General features: G+C 39.2%; 1 protein-coding gene across 1 annotated transcript in view; it reads left to right on the top strand.

Moving 5' to 3' along the window:
* The first annotated feature begins 3,652 nt into the window (after window positions 1-3,652).
* The window catches only part of pnocb (prepronociceptin b), a 27,133-nt gene continuing 8,215 nt past the window's right edge, over window positions 3,653-22,570 (top strand). Inside the window, exons 1-2 of the mRNA XM_020631550.2 lie at window positions 3,653-3,809; window positions 20,636-20,900. Of these exons, the coding sequence (XP_020487206.1) occupies window positions 20,763-20,900 (138 nt within the window). The 5' untranslated portion in view covers window positions 3,653-3,809; window positions 20,636-20,762. The remainder of the gene's footprint in view (window positions 3,810-20,635; window positions 20,901-22,570) is intronic.

Raw genomic sequence — 22,570 nt, 5'->3', positions numbered from 1 at the left:
TTGAGACTTTACATTTTACAATCAATTATCCAAACGTTTGGGACCAAACAGGTGTTCTCTTGGATTTTACTGGCTTCATATGAGCTCATGACATCCACAGGAAAATGTATAAATCATCCATACCTAATCCAGGCTTACACGGTTTTTGATGCGATGTGGCGCCAAGTTAAGCGTGACCTTTTATGTCATCAAGGTAATCACAGCCACTTGGCCACCGGAGGAAGCTTGTGAACCCCTGGACAGCCAGTGGATAACAGCGATATCAATGACAGACAGGCCTCTCAACGGCTGCTTGTTCTTTTGGGCTCCTTATCTCAGCCACACCGAGTGCTCTGTCTATGTACCCAATTCATCCATCACTATCAGACCTCACACAGGTTCAACGCCAGCATCCACATGTTTGCAGGGAGCTAAAGCTAAAGTCAGCTTTGAGGAAGAGGAGGAGGGAGCTGAATTTCAAGTTTAACTTCAAGACCAAACGAGTCGGGTTTTGGTTATTGCTATTAATAGAGACATTGTCATCTACTCTATAAGCACATATACTGTATAAGCCTCCAGCCAAGACTTTAGCTACATTTTAGAAATGGCTCTGTCCGATGTTCATGTTTATCAGTCCAAATTTTTGGTCCAGTTCCCCAAAAATCTTTTGTCTAGACATTCGTGGTCCTATAAAGTCTCAATGAAATATCTTTTCATCGACTACATGGACTGGAACAATATTTTCTACAAACACGAATGGTTTCTTAGACACTTGAGAAGAAGAATATAGACCTCTGCACACTTGCGCAAATGCCACAAAAAGTTTAAATTCATCACAATCACAATGTTTCGACCAGAGGTTCTTCTTCAGGTGATAAATGGGGGGGGGGGGGGCACACCAATAGGCTGATAGGCATGATGATGGCAGGTGTGGTCAAATATTCAAAATGTCCACACGTCTATAAAAGATCACCTTTCAAATATAACATCAGGAAAAGTGAAAGGTAAATAAAGGCAAAATATATCTAGTCATATATCGTATAATGAACTATTTTTTCTCAGACACCGCACCCAATATTAAAAAACATTTCGGACACTACTTGCTCACTCACAGTCGCTAACAGTGACATCATTGTATAGTGGCGTGCAGCTTAACTCCATCCGAGGATCAAAAATAACGGTACATAATGGCATGAACTTCGGTGGTTTCACATATTTTCGCCCCAAAACTAATTTATTTATGCTTACAGACTATAATCTCTCATGCCTGTCGTCATCATTAGGACAAACTAACGTTTGTATGAAAATCCTTAACATGTTATTAAAACAGCTTCTAGATATAAGTTGCCCCCAAATACCTTCAGATGACATTTTTGTTCTTCTGTGTTGACTCTGACCACTCCTCTTGAGAGCAGTCGAGTCAAATGCTGCTTTCTGCTCACAATAAATCTTTGAACCTCAATGCATGATGGTGTAAATGACTTGGAATGTGACCATCGGTTGTACACTACTTTTGGTTTATTCACCATAAAGTGCACTATATAGTGAATATTGAGCGATTTCAGACACAGCCAAAGTTGAAATGTGAAACGTAGAAACATACAACAAAACAATAATGTTATCTTTTAAGTTATAAGATACAGTACTTATTTTTTTAGCAAAGAGCTGCTTATTTACTCACAGTTTTGAATTGTATAATTGATGTGTTAATGTTCTCCTCATCCAGTGTGATATAAAATATATTTTAAATGAAGAAAGTTAAGAAAATCAACACATTTCTTTTTTGCTGCATTCACCAAGTTAGCCTTGCTTTGTATAGAAGAGTGAGCATGGGTTTCTCTGCTTTGTCATTTTGCAGTTCTTTTATTCATTTTACACCAACAAAGCTGTTGCGCAGAGTTAAAGAAGACAATAAAAAAGCTCTTTTATTGTGGGTTTGTTGCCCAGTCTCATGCAAAATTAGGATAAGCCCGGCTGCAACAAAAAAAATCAGGAGAGGAGGGAAAAATCTCAGACATTGAACAAATAAAAGCTGCTTCATCGTGCCGATTAAAACACACCCTGATCGCTCTAATGTATTCATTAAAAGCAACCTGAAATAGACATCAACATAATGACAAATAATAAAAAATAAAATAAGTTGATGCAACAATTATTCTAAAATCACCCAGTATAAATGAACGTTTCATTAAAAATAACCTTGATAGAAAAGAAGATGACCTATAGTTGGTGGATTCCATTTCTGCACTTTTACATGATTTGATTTGGTTTTATATTTGACTCTTTTTTTTGTTCTCTCTGAAGGTGTACACATGTTTTCATGAAAATTACGTTACGTTCTTTTTAATGTATCATATGGTTTGAATTGTGGATTTTATGGTGTTTGAGAAACTGGATCGAACAAATCTGATTGGTTAATCATGTGTTGTACACCTTGAAGAAGCTCGAATATTCACTGACTTTAGAAATGTTTTTTTTTTTGTCTAAATTAACTTCAAAAGGGAAACATGTTGATTCTTTGGCTCCTAAATGAACCATTTTGTCAGCAATATTTCCATAAATGCTTGGCTTGGTTCAATGAATTTAGTTTTTAAGTTAGACAGTGTGCCAGAGTTTACCTTCAAGTTTTTGATGGACACATTGATCTCCTACGCACCTGTCTTATGAAATGGATGTGCAAAGGTTTTTTCTAGTTATTCTCCTAAATGAACCATTTTGTTACCAACATTTCCATGAATGGTACGACTTGACTTGGCTCAACTGGAAGCCAATGGTTTGGATATTTCCTCGTTCTACTTTTGGTACCTTGGTCAAGGTTCCAAGCGAGATGAGCTCATACTAATAAAAAGCAGTTGGAGTTCACCTTAGCAGTATAAACTTCTTTTAGTGGGAAACAGTTTCTGAAATGTCCTTCAGTTAAGACAGTGAAGCCAAAGTGGGCAAGCAAGCACCTTCCATTCCTGCTGTGTGAATGAGTGAGTGCTAGAGGTAAATAACATATTTCCATGAAGCTACCATCATGTCATCAACGCTAATAAACACTCAATATCTATCATCGGATGTTTCCGACAGAGAAAGCTCTCAGGACCTTGAGGCAGGTCTTGTTTTCTTCCCCGAATTTCATGCATGACTCATGCTAACATCCCTGCAGCAGACTCGGGCTGGGTATTTGCTCTATAGTGTTCAGTCTTTCATTTGCTGAGAAGAAAAAAGTCTCTTACTCAGGTGTGTCATAACCACCATCAAAAAAGGCTTGTTTTTTGCACTGAGAACCCATATCGATGATCTTCTCCATGGCACTGCTTTCCTCCATTGTACACAACATACACTTCTTGAGTTAAAAATCTCATTTGAGGCGTTATTGTCTTCTTGACCTTGGTAGCAGGTCGCTCTTGAGGTCGAGGGTTTTATGGACACCTTAGACATAGGAATTCTGGATCAATCTCCCGGTGGATGATGCATATTTTTAGAGCCCCATTAGTTGGCTCGATGAAGACGAAGCTGGTGGCGTAGGCGATGCCTCCTACGTCATTGCGGGCCACGCTTTGTGTGCCTCTGTTCGGAGGGTTTGTGCGTAACAGAATGGGGGAATCCACCCTCTCTCTTGCTCTCCTCTATGATGTGAATGGTGATATACAGGAGGAGGGAGGGGGGGAGAGATCTGGAGGGTTGAGCCAGGAGGGAAGGGGTGTTGCCATTATAAGAAGCCTCAGAGGAGGCATGCGTTCAGTTGTTGAAACCCTTAGCCTAAGGATACCAGCTGAGCTGCCAAACCCTCATTAAGACGCAGAAGGAGGACTCTGAGTGAATTTTCTACGTCACAGACACAGGTAAGGAAGAACTCAAGTTACACTTCTTTTTTTTACCTTTGAGTGATGTATGAGTGTGTTCCTGTACCTGTGTGTCTGTATTGTGCTGTTACATAGATAAAAGCAGAGAGAAGACACTTGTTTAGAGATGTGAAATGAGTTCATTAGGAAAGTACTTGTTGTCTCCTGTATGCAGAAAGCAGCGTCTAATAGATCTTGGGAGAATACTGTCGCACAAGGACAGGCACCGAGAGTCCATCATTTGTGATTTATCTGTTGGTGGATCTGTGTTTTTTGGGGATTTTGACCTCAGGTGATCCTAGAGTAATATTCTTTTTCCCAATTACATTGTTTGTCCCCCTAAGGATTTCAAGGCACAACAGTCACCGTCAGCAGTGCTCACCTCGCACCTGATTACTACTTAATTAACATGAGAGAAAGTCACCGATCATGCTGAAAAAGCAGTTACTAACTCAGCTGCTTGGGGCTAAAGGCTGCCTGACTTTTATACAAAGCAAGTCAAGCACATACTGGAAAGATAAATCATGTAAAAATGAATAAAACCTCTGATATCAGATGAAGCAAGTAGAAAAGGCGTTTTAGAAACATAAATACTCTCAGTAGTTTTCTATACTTTTAAGGCTGAATTATATTTTTTTGTCACTGAATGCCACTCCAAAAGCAGTCTTTTTTTTTTTTGTTAATGCTTTGCTTCTTCGATTGACCATGAAGTACTTAAAAGTCAGGTGAAATACACTGCAATGAAACAACAAAGAGACATTGACAAAAGATGTTTTATTCTTCCCAGAGAAGCTTCAGTGTCGTCCCGAAACAAGTGGGGGGAAAAAGAGCCGGAGAATTGAATCAGTTGAGCGCTGTTATTATGCTAAGCGCGTGATAATGATGATTTTGATGATAATGGTAATGAATGTGCATAATCTTTTCCCATTATCAGTAAAGAGGATACTGGCATAGACAGGGGAGAAAATGGGTGGTTAATGTGCCATTGGCAGATTGATGACTCCACACTGGAGAAATGTTTAATAAAGGATGGGACATGTTTACAGGACAGAGTCAAATATTGTATTTAAGAGGTGCTTCTTGTTAATCCAAACGATGTATCCAAGTAAATTAGGTTGTTAGAATGTTTTTTTATTCTAAATTCAAATGATTTCTATTAATTCTGTGTAAAAATGTTTATCTTAAATAAAAGCCCTCTCTGTTTCAGGGAGGCAAAATGATGTCAGGTTGATGTGCTCGTAGGCTTTTTTTCAAAATGAATCCAAAATGATCTGATATTTGATTTAGAAACATTATGTTTCCAATCCAAGATTTATTACATATCTAATCATACACCATGTTATGGCAAATTTAGTCACAATTAGCTTTGCAATTATTTGTTTATCCCTTTAGAAAAGGAAATTTTTCCCCCTGGTACGTCACGAGCAGTCCTGGCAAAAAAAACAACCTCTCATGATTGCTGCTGTCTATACAATTGTAAATTCGTTGCACCGTTAATAGGATTTTTTGGCCTTACTTTGGATATCCATACAGCTTGTAGTGTTTTTTTAGACGATCATTGACTGGTGTTCTGAGCGTTAAGAGTAGCAAAGTGTCCAGCGACGCTCATATCTGCTGCCCTCCCCTGCTCCAGTATTTTGCACCTCATCACATTCTCCAGCGTCACTGTCCTCACCTTGATAAAAGTGGGGAGCTCGTCTGGCTGTGCTAGATTGCATTCCTCTGACTCCATGTCCAATGGATTAGTGCAGGTGTCAACGCAGCTTAACAGCAACTAGATCAACGATGACACCACGTCAGCTGACGAACACTCTGCAGGTTTTCAGCCATACAGTGTGTGGCTGAAAGTGTGAAACACTGCAGGAGTGAGTGCATCATTAAGGACATTTGTCCTTCTTGTGTTAAAATCTTAAACTTTTTTCTGATGGCCAATAACTAATGTTGCTTTGAGAATAGACTTTTGATATTCATGGTATTTTGAATATTTTTTATTTTTGTTGGTTTGATTTCCGCATAAACACATATGTCTTTTTTGTTGGGGGCTAAATAACCTTAACTCCCTTTGTTTCTGTGGGGAGTGGCAATGCAACAAAGTGTCATGTGAATGCACTTCCTTTTAATCTCAAACATTGTCCATCCTCTATACTTTAGAGCAACACCCACAGACTCCCACACTTTATGACTGTTCATCAGTCAATGTGTCTGCACTGCACTCTGCGTTCTCACTGTGCTCTAATTTAAGCTGAACAGCAGCACACTGGAAAATGTTATAGTTTTGGGGGCTATTAACACAGCTTTGTGGGAACTAAAGGATATGATTGTTGGTGTGGTTTCTCCCCTATGAAGGACACATCAGATGCTGGGAATGATTGCATTGGAGATGTCACCCAGTTGAGTGTACGCCCTCAGGTGCAAATGTGTTCCCAATTAAAAGAAACCCTACATCTACAATTGATGGAAACAATAGTAATGATATGCTCAATTGATCTGATATGATGATGCCTCGAAAATGAACTGAATAGGAGTTTAAAGAGAATCATATCGCAGCTAAATATTTGTACTAATGTGTGTGTGAGTGTTATAGCCTATGCGGGATACGAGGAAGATAAAAAAGATTGCATGCTCTACAAGCTGCATAAGATAAGATTCCCTAAAGGCACATAGTTATCAAGAAGCATGAAGAATGACTCTTCCAGCAGATATGATAACAATACGACAAAGAAATGTTTAAAGTTAGAAGTGATAAAAAGTTTCTTAGTTCCATTTAAGTGCATGTTGTCTGAGTTATCTTCCTATGCTTGAATTTAGCAGCTTATACAACCAATTCTTGAACCCGACGCCATCAACTCTTGATCACTGTACCCTTAATGATCCATAAAATTCATGTGTGAAGATAACACCATGCAATCACTGCACCTCTGGATACCTTCTGACCTTAGATGCAACAAGAGAGCAGATAAACGGCATTATCAAGAAATCTGGTACAGCGGTGGCAGTCACGTCCTAATCACATTAGACATTACTTCAGGATCCTTTCTGAGAGGAAGGGTACTACTGCACCTTCTCTTGAGCAATGACTCATGTCTCTTTAGACTGATTTCCTTGTTCCCTCTCTCCTTCACTTGACATCCTTGCATCTTTCCATGCATCGCTAATGAGAGGGACAAAGACGCAAGTAAAGGGCGCAAGTGTTGGATGCATGGATGCAATTTAAGAAACATAGGATGTACCCGTGGTCCTCTCAACCCTTTGTCTTAGGCTGCTCTGGATGGGTTTAAAATGCTGATTCAGAAACAATCCTGTGGCTGTGTGTGTGTGTGTGTGTGTGTTCATTTTCCTCAAAGGTCTACAAATCCCCCCCAATTCAGAGAAAAGTCCATCCTCTCTGTCTTTTGCCTGCTCCACACTTTTCTACACAGAAAATAAGTGTTCAAACAGGCCGTTTGGAGATTTTCCCTTCATGACATCACAAAGGGCAGTAGCCCCTCCCCAGGTGGATGACATTCCCACAGCTAGGTGTTTGTTCTGCCCTCTGAGTCTGCCTTCTCACCGTAAACAATTGGACATGGTGCAAGAAAGCCTGAGCCCTTGCAAAGGGGCGTGGTCATACACAGCTCATTTACATTTAAAGGTACAGACACAGAAACAGTCTGTTCTGAGCAGGACTGAAATAGAGGGTTTTATGGACATGATCAAATACATGATCAGAGTGGATTTAGAACAAGAAACTTCACACACATGTTTTGGGGAGCTCTGAGACTTATTTAAACCTGTTGAAAAGGAGGAAAATATGTGACCTTTAAGGTATTTTGGGGAGTTTTTATCTGTGTCTTTAAAGGACACAAGTGGTCACATTTTGTGTAAAGGAAAAACAAGTCCTCTGGTCATTTACTGATCTCTAAACAAGAAATGCAAAATGTCTGATCTTTTTTGGAAGAATATTGCTTTCGAAGACATCTCTTCGGGCCAGAGACAATTGTGATCAGCATTTTTCAACAATTTTGGATATGGATGGACTCAACAATTAATGAAACAATTAAATGGGGAAAAGCAGTTAACATAAATCAAAGGCATGACCACGTCTGCTGGTTTAGCTTCCTCTAAAGTTGTGTCATATAACTTTGATTAACTTCAAAGATCACTGTGCGTTCATAGCTTGAATTTTTCACATAACATTAACTGGAGAGAAAAGCTTTATTTTCAAAACTGATATAGGAATTCAATGTCAAAGCAGACACATTAGGAGCCCTAAGAAATATCCTCAAATAAACAAGTTGACAGCCTTTTTTTACAGCCTGAAAAGCAGAACTCAGGGCTGAGAAAAAATAACAGAAATGACTAAAGCACCAGTCATTGCTGCTTGTTTAGCACTTTGCTCTGAGCCTTACCTCTGGTTTTAACCTCAAGGAGACTCAACATTTTCATTAGTTCAGGTGTTCTGACATCTGGAGTTTGGCAGCTGGACATCCGGATAAATAAATTCTAAAGTCTAACACTAATAAAGTGGGAATTAAACCCTTTTGAAATGCAATGGCCACATTTTGGATTGGGATTTTAATGAGTACAGTGACATTGCAGGCAGTCAGTGATCTATGAACAACAGTATCATGTTTACGGTCTAGACACTACATAATGACAGTGATTGCCATATGTTGCAGGAAGCATGTTTTGCACCACTAAACTGGTTAAGATCAGTATAAGGATAATGCCTTTATCCTTTTAAAGGTTAAAAGCCACTTGATTAGTAATAACTGAATTAAAAGTTGGAGATGATTTTAAGGTATTTTTGATACAAATATTATTTCTTCTTCTGGACTATCATTTTTGTTAAGAGCTGCAAAGAGTTCAAGTCAATCCTTTCTTACACTGAGCTTTAGGCATTGTGCTCCAGACAGGTTGTCATCCTGAGACCATTTAATGATAGAGTAAAACATGACAGAGACGACAGAGTCGACAGAGAAGTGATTTGGAAAAAGTCTGAGAAATTAGGTTTTCGGTTAAATCATGAGAAGTATAATGTTTGCCGTACTTCCAGTCTCTTGTGGCTCCTTCCCACATGTCATTCCCCATTCTCTCTATCTCCCCAATTTCTGTCCTATCTCTACATAAAAAAGCCATCAAAAGCCCAAAGAATGAACCTTCAACTAAAAAGAGAGAGGTCTTCTACGTTGCCTCTATAGCTCGTTGACCATATGAGTATAAGCAATGGATGTAGCCTCTATCATTGGTTTGTAGCCTAAGGTTTTTATTTGTCAAGTTCAACATTATGGTTGGGGCCATCATTGATCTTAGAGAGCAACTCGGCTTTATGTGTAGCTGAGTTGTCAGACACTAACTAGGATCAACATCTAACTTTTGATATGCGTAGAAAATAACAGTCTTGATATAATAATCCAGATTCCCAGGGCCTTTGAAGATGATCATCACAGGAAATAGTTACCAATACCACCTGCTGGGAGGTGCTCTGCAGCAGCCTCTTCATGCCTGTGTTACCTACGCAATCAGCTTTTTTTCTGGGGACCTTTTTTTTTCTCGTAGCTTCTTCATTAGGTGAAGGGGACTGTGTGCATTACATATAGCAGATACAGATGAGGATCTAGAAATTTGCTTCAATGCTGTGTTACAATTTTTCAAACTTTTAACTAGGCAGGCAAGATGCACATTTGGGTAGACTGAGCCTCGAGTTATTGGATAGGACAGCTGAAGAGAGACATGAAATGTTGGGAGGAGAGAGTGGAGGAAGAGATGCAGCAAAGGGCTGAGGTTGGATTTGAACCCACGGCGTCCATACATCACAAAACATTACCGCTAGGCTATCCAGCACCCTGGCACATGTGTCTTTAACTGAAACAACTTTCTTAAAGTTCGTCATAATACCCTTAATCGTAATGCTTTTCCTGCTTTAACAAAATCATTCACAATCATCAAGTGTTTAGTTGCTCCAAGAATATTTCATTAAGAGGAGTTTTACTGTTGGGTCAAAAATAGAGATAAAAAGTCAGTCAGGACATTTCTACAGACTGTAAATATTAGAAGACGAAGCCTGAGTGACGTCACCCATCTGTTCAGCTTTGGATTCTCATTGATGGTGGTCTCCATGCTGGAAATTCTGTTTTACCCTAACTTTCAGTCAACCTAACAACAGGTTGAGAACTGCCTGGAGCTGAGGCGGGTTTTAAGCCTCCTGACAAATCGTTATACTGCGCCTGCCCGTCAGTCAGGTCAGCTATGCGTCTCATTGTGAGTAACGCTTATCCTTTATGAAATCAAGACTGTTTAAAAAAAAATCCACCTCCCATATGTGCCGGTTTGAAACATGAGCTAATCAGACCTGGTTTTAAACCAGGCTGTAAACATGTTAATTTTGCTGTAAAAACAGTCTTATTTAAATGGCGTGTGTATGTGACTTCCAATGCTTCTGCAGCCAGCCTCAAGTGGACATTCAACGAACTGCAGGATTTTGCACTTCTGCATTGGCTTCAAATTTTTCAACACCGGAGGTTGCCGCTTCGAAATTGCAGGATGATGGAAGCTATTCTAAAAAATTGTATGAATATCAAAAGTTGCATTTTTCCATTGAACACTCCTTGTAACCTTGAATAATCCATAGACCTTGCTGTTCTGATCAGAGTCCCCATGAATGTGTTTCTGTTGAACTTCACACATGAGAGATCTGTGCGACCGCTATGGAGAACTTAAACAAGCACAACCCAACACATTTCTAGAACAGCATCCGAACCGAATTTGAAATAACCTAAGGACTCTAAACCTGTCGTTTGAGGCCTGTTGTCGTTTTTCTCCCATCTTCTTTTTATTGGTCAATTATCTCAGTTCAACACTTTTCCAACAAGCGATTAGAGAGAGGCAGGTGATAAAACACTCATCATTCTTCTCGGGTTATAAAGAATTAATCAAGCACCTTTAATGAACCCTGAGATGTAATAGCTAGAACGGGAATTTGAATCATTTTACCTTCCTATTAAGTGACACCCTCACGCCATCCATCTTTGGTGGCTCCTGGCTCTAGTTCACCCGTAATGAAGAGGAGTTAACATCTTCAAACCACTAGAAGAAACTGGAAACCTCTGCAATATGCCATTAATGGGGGCGGAGCTCAGCCGTAAACTCCCCAACGTGGGAGTGGAGAAGAAGAAACACTGGGTGATAAGCGGAGGAAGAGAAGGGAGTGTTGGGGCCGAGAAGAGTGGAGCATCAAGAAGAGGAAAGAGGATGCATGAGAGGGAGCGACAGAGAGAGACCCCTGGGTTATCTATGCATTAGCATACTCCTTTGTGTTTTTCAGCTCCATGCAGATGCTAATGGATGAGATAGAGGGAGTAAGAGCTTTGTCAGAGAAGAGCATGGAGCTTTTCTTCTCCTCAACTCACATTCATGACACCTTGGCCCCTTCTCCATCCTTCATTAGAGCTGCTAATGCTAATTTATTACCACCGTTAGCTATACTGATACAGCTCACATTGCAACTTTGTACACAGTGCATCAATCCTGCTCTCATCTGCTCTGTTAATGGCTTCAAAAAATTGTTTTTCCCTCAGACTGTTTACAAGCAGAAATGAGGTTGGGAGGGGGGGTTTAAATCTAATAATCCTTATAAGGCAATAGTGCTGTAGTACGCGAGATCGGTCTTGGTCTCAAGACCACTTTTTGAAGATCTTCTTTCGGAATCGAAAGCATTTTTTCTCCGTCTCGTCTCGGTCTCAGATTGGGCCGACTTCGGATTTTAAATGAAGACTGGTCAAGACCATCACTGACTGGCTATTTTTCTATTTCATTACCGTGATGAGAAAGGAAAACCCCCTCTTATTATAACCACCCTTACCTGACATATCCAGATACACATCTTCTTTCAAGATATAAAGAAAAAGTTTCTCTGGACTCGTCAGGGGAAGTATAATGACATCATCAAGAGGCTAGATGAACACATTCGCTTGAGAATATTTGAGATTTTTTGCATTGTGGTGCTGTGAAAAAATAAAAGTGCAGAGACTTGTTTGTTGTGGTTTAACATTAGATAAAAAAAACTTAAATTTAAAAAACATCACAAACTTGTGATGATCTTTCATTGTTATTTATGGTCTTGGTCTTGCTTCAGTCATGATCCCTAAATGTCTTGGTCTTGTCTCTGTATCGTCCTGCCCTAGTCATGGACTTGATTCAATCTCGATCCCTACATGTCTTGGTCTTGTCTCGACCTCGGAGCACTCTGGTCTGGCATGTCTTGGTCTCAGTTAGTTTGGTCTTGACTTTTTTCATGCATGTCTCGTTCTTACCATATCTTCAACTTGGTATAAAAATGCAGAAAACAACAATATGTTGTTGTTGTTGTTTGTTGCTTTGTTTTAACATTTGTTTTTAATATTAGAAATAATTAGATACCCTCTTAAAAAAAAAACCTAAGAATAAATAACCTCTCTTTTATTCCCACTCCTTCATCCCCCCACTCCAATTAAAGCACACATACATTTCAAAAAGCTGATTAATGCTCTTCTGCAATTTCTGACTCATGCATTTACTCAGAAAACCTAATGCAAGAGACAGGGGCCCTTTTAGGAAGGTTTTGATTGCTTCCTGTTTGTTTGAAAAACCCTTTGAAAGATGTTCAGGGTCTTAGTTTACTCTAATGGAAGCACAAACAGTCTATTTGTTTTGGAAAGAACTGGGTAAAAGCATTCATTTGTGCAAGATGGAAAGACTCATCTAAAGGAAGAGAGACATTCGGCCCTTCACTATATAATCCATGTTCATTTTTTTTCTTTCACCAGCATCATTTGGAGGGGCAAGGTTGGTTTTATTAGTGAATAAAAAAGATCTATTTTTAAATAAGACTTCCTGCAATGAGTTCACCATCCCTGGATGAATCCATCTTGGTGATCTGTGAGAAGCCTTGTACGACGGAGCCTCCTTTTCTCAGTGATCATCATTTTATCCGTCATATATCAGCCCCCTGTGCCCAGTCAACTGTCTGCTCAGTCAGATAGATTAAACAAATGATTGCTCATGTGAAAGATCGCCGGAATAGTAAGCTAATTTATAGGCACTGGGGGCTAAAAGGCACCAGTGGTAATACCAAGACCAAGAGCTATATCATTACAGAAAGAGAGCAGAGAGAGGAGTGTGTCATGGTTTCAATCATGTGAAGACACCCTCTACTTTGAAGTTGAGATATGGAGAAGTTTGGAGTCTTTCTGGCCCCTTGTTGTCAGGAGCTCATGGGAAAAAGGACAGGTTCATTTGTTAAACTACTTAGAAAAGTGTGATACCCAAGGCGTAAGAATTCATTTTAAACATGCCATCCAGAAAATAACTCAAAACCTGCCTCACTGACTCCAGTACATTTGGTCAAATTAATACGTTTTTATTTGTTACATTGCTCAGTAGTACAATGCTTGTTGTTGTTGTATGCTAACAATAAAATCTATATTTTTAAGATGTATTTCGGAGCTTTGTTGTCTTCATTTGAGAGGACTGTGGATAGAGTATATATCTGGGAGAGAGAATGGCCAACGAAATGCGCAAAAGTACCCACTACTGTTTTGCCTGCTTCCTGTTTGTTTGAAAAATCTTTGAAAGACTATAAATGGATGTGTTGTAAAAAAATTAAGCCGAAGCGGAAGTGCAAAATCCTAAACTTCTTTGAGTCCACTTGAGGCTTAGCTAGGAGCCCCAGAAGTCTCAAACACAATACGCAAAAAACAGTTTTTACAGTAGAAATTAACATGTTTACATCCTGGCTGGTACAATAAACGATTTTGGTCTGATTAGTTATTGTCCTCATGGGCACACACTGTATGGGGGTAGACATTTTTTTTTTAACTCATCTGTTTTGATTTTATGAACGATACGTGCCATAGTTGACGCATAGCTGATATGAGATCTGCAGAGTCCCTCTGCACCTTTAAGAAAAAGCTAAAGACCCAGCTCTTTCATGAATACCTACTAACTTAATGATGATGGTCTTGATATCATTTATGATGATGATGGTTGTAACGATTGTTTTTGTTTGATATCGATGACTTATAAGATGGTTTCTATACTGATTAGAGCTCTCAAGAACTGCTGTCAATGTTGTGCTTTGCCTCTGTGCAATGCCTGTCAGCACCTGTGTGTCCAATCAGACTCAAAGCTGATCATTTGCTCTTACTGACATTGTTCCCTTTTTTCTAGATCCTTGCTTGTGTTGTACTTACTCTCTGATGTACGTCGCTTTGGATAAAAGCATCTGCTAAGTGAACTGTAGAATTGTAGAATTGTAGATGAGGTGGGCGCGATGTAACGCTTTGTCAGGAGGCTTAAAACCCTCCTCAGCTCAAAATCTTAGCCTGTCTTCAGGTTGACTGAAAGTTAGGCTGAGACAGGATTTCCAGCATGGCAGTTTCCTCGGATGAGCCTCTGGAGCCCCTTGTAGTAACAAATGACGTCACTCAGGCTTCGTCCATTATATTTACAGTCTATGCTGATAACTGGCAACCTTAACAAATCTGATCTTATCCAAATTAGTTAGTTCACCTTCTGACCGATGAACTAAATGATTGACTAAGAGAATGGCTACACCCATGCTCCTGACATTCAGAGTCCAGTGTATCAGGTGACTCACAAAGGATATCAGTCCAAAAGAGAGAAAACTCTGACAGTATCAGCCAAGTGCTTTTTCATTTATCGTTTTCAAGAAACAAACCAAACTTCCCAATTGACCTCAATATACCCTCGATGCTCTCAAAGGTAAAAAATGATATCCTTCCCTGCTCCTGAGTGACCACTGTTCAATTAAACGTGCACTCCAGCAATTTAGTGTTGCACTTCTATAGTTTGTGTCTCAAATAAGACATATTGAAAAACAGAATTGTAAAAATTGAAGCAGAAGAGGAAGATATATCCAGACTTTTCCTTTCCAGTGAAGCTTCAAACTTCTTAAACACTGACCTACATGTTCCATAATGGAACTGAAAAGCATCTTTCATTAACACCTCCTCTTTTACTATGAATCTATTTTAAGCAAAGCATTAACAGGATCAGGCTTTTTCCCATCAATCATAAAACAGAAATTTAAACCCATTATGCAACATACTGTAGCTCGATCGGCTGTTCAGACTCATAAATACACAACCTGGAAGTGGCCATATGATGGGTAATGCAAAAAGCATGGTCAATGTCATGAAGTCAGAGCAGGACTGTGTCATGTTAATGTGATGTAATTGTGGCTATCCATCCATCCACCCATCCATCCATCTACCCATCCAGCCATCTATCTACCAATCCATCCCTCCACCCATCTACCCATCCATCTATCCATCCATCTACCAATGCATCCATCCATCCATCCATCTACACATCTACTCATCCATCCATCAATCTACCCATCCATCCATCCATCTACCATCCATCCATCCATCCATCCAGCCATCTACCCATCCATCCATCCATCTATTCATCCATCTACCAATGCATCCATCCATCTACCCATCCATCCATCCATCCATCCATCCATCTACCCATCCATCTATCCATCCATCCATCCATCCATCTACCGATGCATCCATCCATCTATCCATCCATCTACCGATGCATCCATCTACCCATCCATCCATCTACCCATGCATATATCCATCCATCCATCCATCTACCCATGCATCCATCCATCCATCCATCTACCCATGCATCCATCTGCTATCGCAAGAAACTTTACATAAAGGGTAGGTCTAGCCCGTACTCTTTATTAAATTATTTACAAAGATCCAACAGTAATCCGCCATGGGTCCAAGCCCGAGCCGCTTGAACTACAGGCTTTATAATAAAGGCACGTTTTAAGTCTAAACTGGAAGGTAGAGAGGATGTTCGTCTCCCAGTCCCATACAGGGAGACTCCAAAAGAGAGGGTCCTGGTAACTTAAGGCTCTACCTCCCATAGTAAGAGGTAATAAAGGGTTAAGTGTATTATGCCATGTAAGCTCAAGAGGTTTGCTAACAGAATAGAGTGTTTAATAAGCCAACAATGTACGAGTGCAGTAACTGCCAAATAACAAGTTAAGAGAGTCAAATCATTATCTCTGATATCCAAACACCTTGAAGCTGCAGCTCAATAGTGTAGCCTCTTAACATTTAATAACCTTGTCAATTGTTTCTTGCTAACAGAAATGGTGTCTATTCCAAAGAGAGAAGGCAGCAGGCGATGTCTTGATAATATTTGTTCTCTTAGTCAAAAACATGCAGCTCAGTAAATCATTGATTTCAAAATCCAAGGTGGTAATTAAAATAAATGAATAAACCAATCTCAATTACAGGTTTGCACTCCTAAGCAGCTTTCATCAAAAGTTTAGTTTTAATCAGTGTTTTTTACGATGTTAAGTGTCTCATCTCGTGCCTCTCATGTCGTGTCATCCTTTAAGTATACTATACTGGAAATACAGAAGAAATAGAATAGAATAGCAAGTTTCTTAATAAAGCACATTTCATAACAGGTTTGCTCAAAACGCTTTACATTAAGGGTACAAATACAAGAATACAAGAAACACAAGTTTTTTTAACAATCATGAATAAGATACAGAAATTAAATTTAAAAAAAACACACACACACGATCCACATCAGAAACATCACATAGAAATCAAACACCAATAAGTATCAAATAAAAATAAAATAAAAACCTAGAAATACATTCTTCACTTAAAACCAATGACACAAGTGATAACTGGGGCCCACATTTGGGTGCCCCATTTTGGGGTTCGATCTCTTGTTCCTGCAGCAGACATGTCTGATGTGTCCTTGGGCAAGACACTTGACCACAAGTTGTTCCTGTTGCTTCATTCGAGGCGTATAAATGTGTATAAATGGTATTCATTAATATACATATATTCTAGCCTTAACTGCCAGTGTGTGAATGAGTAGGTGTGACCTGCGGTGTAAAAAGCACCATAAAAGTCTATATACCATTTACATTCCCACTAACACGTGCACACAAACAGACATACACAAACAAACACGCACACACACACAAACAAACACGCACACGCACACAAACAAACATACACACAAACAAACATACACACAAACAAAGACACACACAGTAACTAGGCGAGGATCCAATGGAGTGTTTTGAGGACGGGAGTGATATGTTCAAATGTTCTTGTCTGTGTCAGGACTCTGGCTGCTGAATTTGAAATAAGTTGAAGTTTTCTCACAGATGGTTTGGATTGCCCAGCATACAGAGCATTGCAGAAGTCTAACCTGGTTAAAATGAATGCATGGACTCATTTCTCTGCGCCTGTTTGTGATATGAAGGATCAGGGTTTTGATATGTTCTTTAAATGGTAACATGCTGTTCTGGTAATTCAGGAGATATGAAATAAACCTAGAAAACAGCGACACTGTTTTTTCAAATTAAATACTTGATGAGATCCTTTAGTTGTGTTCACACTGATTATGTGATGAACTTCAGGTTCTCTGACACTGTCAACTTTTTGTTTAGCTAAAAGCCTAAATCACAATAGTCTAATATGATCCTTTGAGTGTGTGGAGGCAACAGACATTGTACATCTTTTCTCATTAGTGTTATTCAATAGTGATGGAGAAAAGGCCCACAGTGAACTCAAACGCTGGTTCCTATCAACACACTATTGCAAAATAATAATGTGTGAAAGCCTCATCTTTGTTGTGCTGGAGTGTATCCGGGGACGAGTTTACTCATTTTGTTCAATTAGCTAAGTAAGGGGCACCTAAGGGAGAATATAACAAAATGAAAATGGCTTTATCAGCATGCTGGCAAACGATCATTGCATAAAACATCTCAGCAAGGCAAACAAACATGTTGCTTTAATGAGTTCCCATAAAGCCATTTATGTATCTTTTAAAAGGGCCTTAGTCACACATGACCTGTTTCATCTGCTATTGACTAACAGTGGTAATGTGCTAAAGTGGAAATGGTCACAGTGCTGTAGTTTTTACTTTTCATTCACTCTCATCCAAGCCGTCTGCACACTGGGAGATCGGGATGCTTTCATTATGAGCAAACCTGCGGAAACATTGATTAATGACATTGAATATATTTACATTTTATTTTGTCATTTATATTTGGAATGTTTCATTTAAGAAAATAGACAACTTTCTCATATCCCAAGTACAAATGTATCTCAACTTGTTTTTAGAAATGTACCTCTTAAATCAATAGTAGTAGTTTGTTTTCCTTGTTCCCCGCCTAAAAAAAAGTAATATATTGCTGTCAAAAAGTAATACTAGTTTTAACCATACATAAAGTCCCATAACAATTGGCCTCTCAGACTCTTTCTAAACAAAATGCCTTTATTTAAACTCTCCAGTGTGTTTTGTTTGGATGTAAAGCATCATTAGGTCCCTTGAAAGGCGCTTTATAAATGAAATCTATTATAGTGATAATAATCACAATTATTATTATATGTGTAAACCTACTTTAATATGGGAAACCTGACCCAGTTGGGAACAACTGGAACAACCTGGTTGAAGTATTATTTAACATACTTTTAATACCAGGGTATCAATGCCTGTGCTCCTACATATTATATATCAGTTATTTTTAGTTTGTTGATCTGTGCCATCTATACAAAAATTAGCTTTCACCTGACATCACACATATAGAGGCTTCCTACTGCTGCATGCTATGGAGAGGTTACCGGTCTCATTTGCTGCCTACGTGTTTTAATCAGTTTTATTTTTTTATTTTTCAAACAAAATATAGTCGTTGTTGAATTGTTTGCACTAACCAACAAGCAAAGAAGTCTAGGTTTTAATTCTACAGAATCCCATCTGGGAAAAAAAAAACAAGCTGTGAATGCAAGACTTTTGTTGTTTGTGGTTTTTCTTAGCAAAGCCATCCCAAGTTCTTTACCAGAAATCAGTCCACAGGCTGTTAGAGGCAACTCAGCAACACAGGGATGTTCCACTACCATACACAAGTCCACACCCTGGACTTGTCGCCAGCCTATCACATGGCTGACATACAGAGACAAACAAACTTTCATATTCAGACTCACACCAACAGGCAATTTAGAGTCACCAACTAACCTACTACTGTAACAAGCATGTCTTTGGAGTGTGAGAGGAAGTTGGTAACTCAACAAGATAAAGTACATTATAATTGTTTCAAATAGTACCTTAGAAATATAAAGGTCAAAGTAATAATTATCAAATTAAAACAATATCTTAAATCTCTGAAATATTTATTTTCTTAAACTCTGACTGAGTGAGCACAAACTGAAGGACATAAAAACCTTGGATCATGTAAGACATGGTCTTGGCTTATAGATCTACAGAGGCTACAGTCCATGTGTCGTGTGAGACAGAGGCAATCTGTGATGTCCTGAGTGGATTTTTTTCTTTGTTATCTGTTATTGGATGATGTATCAGTGAGTGACAATTGATTGGTGTCAGAGAGTGGAGGTCAAGAAACAAACACAGTGCACCTGGTCACAGATTTGCAGCTGGTGTCAGAGACCAAAATATGATCTGAAGTTTACTCATCCCTACAGTAATCTCCTTTCAGCTTATACATTTCATAATAGTTTTAACGTTTGGTGTAATAAAAAGCACCTCTTCTCCTGAAGTCTTTTATGTAGTTGAAACGTGCAGATTTTATTCAAACACATTAATGCAATCCCTCCTTATATCAACTATCTGAATGTACACAGTTCTGTGTACCTTATTTTGGGGCTTTAAATGATACATGCTATGACCAACAAGGAACATCAAGCAAAGATCAACAAAGACAAGGTTCAAGGTTGTCTTTACTATGCCTGTAAGAGGGCAATTTGTTTTGCAGTGGGCAGTAAAAAGATACATATAGTAAATACAGCCAATAATCAGCATACAACATAAGAAGGACAATAAGAAGTAAAAGAGACCAATAGACAATAAATGCAATGGACAAAAAAACGGTTTGAAAAGTAACAGAATACTCACTTAATTGTGATGGCAGCTGGGACAAATTAACTTCTTAGTCTTGTTGTCCTACATGCTGGCAGGCTGTAGGGGTGACATGGGCCCAATCTATGATTGGCTGTTTGTGTAATTAGAGGTGGGACTTAAATACAAATCAACTTTTCTGGCTGTTTCAATAGGCTAATGGTTGTACCTTCAGTTGTAAATAAAAACGTGTGCACACTGTCCACCTTGTAATGGACTTAATTGCCAATAAATGTATTTGTGCAACTTAGACAGCGTATAAGGGCGTACTTGTAATTTTATACTTGAAATTGTGACTTTGCACAAACATATTTATTTTTGAGTCACTAGAGAATTAGTTAGATTTATATGTTTCCAAACTGTGTTTCACATTATTCGTGGGAATATGAAGGGTCAAAAAGTTAAATTCATTTTGAGCTTGTGCCCACAAACGTCATGCCACCCCGGCATTAGTCAGTGCCCCAGGTGGGCCACCCCAGTTTAAAAAAGTCTGGGTCAGAGTGACGAACCTGCAATTTTCCCACACAATTAAATAATACAATAATGCTGCGTGGCCTGTACTACGTGACTATGTAGAAAGTTCAGACCGATTCAATAAAACAAAAACATCTTCATACAAGTGTTAAAATCTCAGAATCCTACTGCATAAGCTCCATCAATGACCAGACTAGGGACTGCTTCCTGCATACTAAAACCATCATCACTTAGAGCCCAGGTGTTGCTCTCTCTGCAGCACAACAGCATTGCCAATCACCTGTTGTTGGCAGATCTCTATGGGCCAACATTGTGACTGATGACTAAAATCAAGCTGTTGAGCTTGATGATGCTATGATTTGAGAATAACTAAAATTTCTGTCACTTTGTCTGCTTTCACCCTATAGGCTGGACCCACACCTCAGACGCTTTATTTCTTACGTTCTCCAATTGCTGACACTTGTTGTAGAATCAACTCTTCGACCTGCTTGGCTCCTGTTTTTTTCCCCCCCGCCTGCCTGGCTGTGCTGAGTGATGAAGATCCCTCTGTGGTACCTGGTGGTGCTGCTGGCATGTCTCTTCTCTCCTGGACGCGGTGACTGCCAGGGGGAATGTGTAGCGTGTGGTCTGCTAATGCAGCAGCAGCAGCTGCAGCGAGCCTTCAACACCATGGTGAGTGTGTGTGTGTTTGTCCCTGCTAGAGTCACTGTAGATAAGAGCCTCCAATAATGCTTATCAACATTATAGTGTGTCAGTGTGGGTACAGCTGCCCCAAGCCCTCAACTACCTGATAATGGTGTTTGTTGTAGTGATTGTCTGAGAATTTTTTTTTTTTTTTTCATCACAGAGCAGATGTTGAAAATGCATTTTGGACAGTGTGCTCTTTGTCTGTTCATATACAAGTTATATAGGACAGGCGACAATGTGATTTTTGTTGTCACAACTAGTTTTTATTTTTCAAACAAGTATCTAAAAACAGATTAGAAATAATTCCTTTGTTAAATTGGGGATTTTGTTGAGGTAAAAACAAATACACTGTTCATATTTTTATTGTCCTCTTGACTTTATACAAATCAACAAGTGAATAAAAGATTCCTGAAAGAGATTTTTTAACATAATCAGTAAAAATACATTTGTCTGTGTAACAATATGTTTTGGAGTAAAATGTCTGGATCGGGAAATCCAGACACCATTGTGTCATAGAAAAGCATAAAATGACCACAACTTAACTGCAGTTTTTGTTAGTGGCACGTAATGTGTTAAATTGCATTTCTGAGGGCGCTGGTAGCTGTAGTGATTAAAGCACACACCCCATATAGGAGGACTATAGTCGTCCAAGCAGGCAGCTCAAACACCTAGCTGTGGGAGTGTCACCCACCTGGGGGAGGGGTTACTGCCATTTGTGATGTCACAAAGGGAAAATGTCAAAAAAAGGGGAAAAGTGGAGCAGGCAAAAGACGGAGAGGATGGACCTTTCTCATGATTGTGACAGACTAGAGACACACATGAGGGTTAGAAACACATGTTAAAGTGTTGCATAATATGTAACCTTTAAATAAATTCAAAGAATCATTTAGCTCACTGGATATTGTCAGTAAGCTTTCATTTGCATTTTGCATCACTTGAAAGATAAAAAAATCCACTAGTGTGGATCATTCTGTTACAATTCAGACTTATTTGTGCTTCAATTGTCCGTGTCTCTTTTTCTATTTAATTACTCACCACTTTAAAAAAAATGTTGAGTGGTTTATGAAAACAGAGGAATGAAGGTCCTCTGGTTGTAAAGTATCACAAATGCATGAAAGAGTGACAAGAGTGACAAGTGAATAATGTAATGGTTATCGTGACTTTCCCCTATTGGGTTGGAATTTAAATCTGAATTGGATTATTTGCATGAGTAATTATCTTAAGCACCTGTGTGAGGCTTCGTGACCAACGTTAAAATTCCTGCCTCTGCACTCAGAAAATGCGATAGTTCTCCAAACTCAAACCAAAAACTTCAATGCAGCACACAATCTCATTCCCAAACAGTGCAAGACACGACGGCGGGTAAAAATAGTCTGTGGAGCGTCCATGAATAGCTGTAGGACGGCTAATTTAGCTGATAATGATGCAGAGAAAGACAGCTGGGACCTTTTTGCGAGTTGTAATAGAACTCTGTAATTGACTGCTGCTCAGTATCATCAGCCCAGGCTTACATCGGTGACTGACACATTTTATCAGCCCCTCATTGTGTTAGCGGCTTTCCCATTGAGCCACAGATGGAATCCACCGAGCAATTCTATTGTTTCCTGCTCCAGACGGCAGGAGCATGTGCAAGGTGAAGGTGTTTCTCTCTCTCT

This window comes from Labrus bergylta, chromosome 15 (assembly GCF_963930695.1).
Source record: "Labrus bergylta chromosome 15, fLabBer1.1, whole genome shotgun sequence".
Taxonomy (NCBI): Eukaryota; Metazoa; Chordata; class Actinopteri; order Labriformes; family Labridae; genus Labrus; species Labrus bergylta.
Note: the sequence above shows the minus strand (reverse complement) of the source record. Positions and strands in the feature narration are given on the sequence as shown.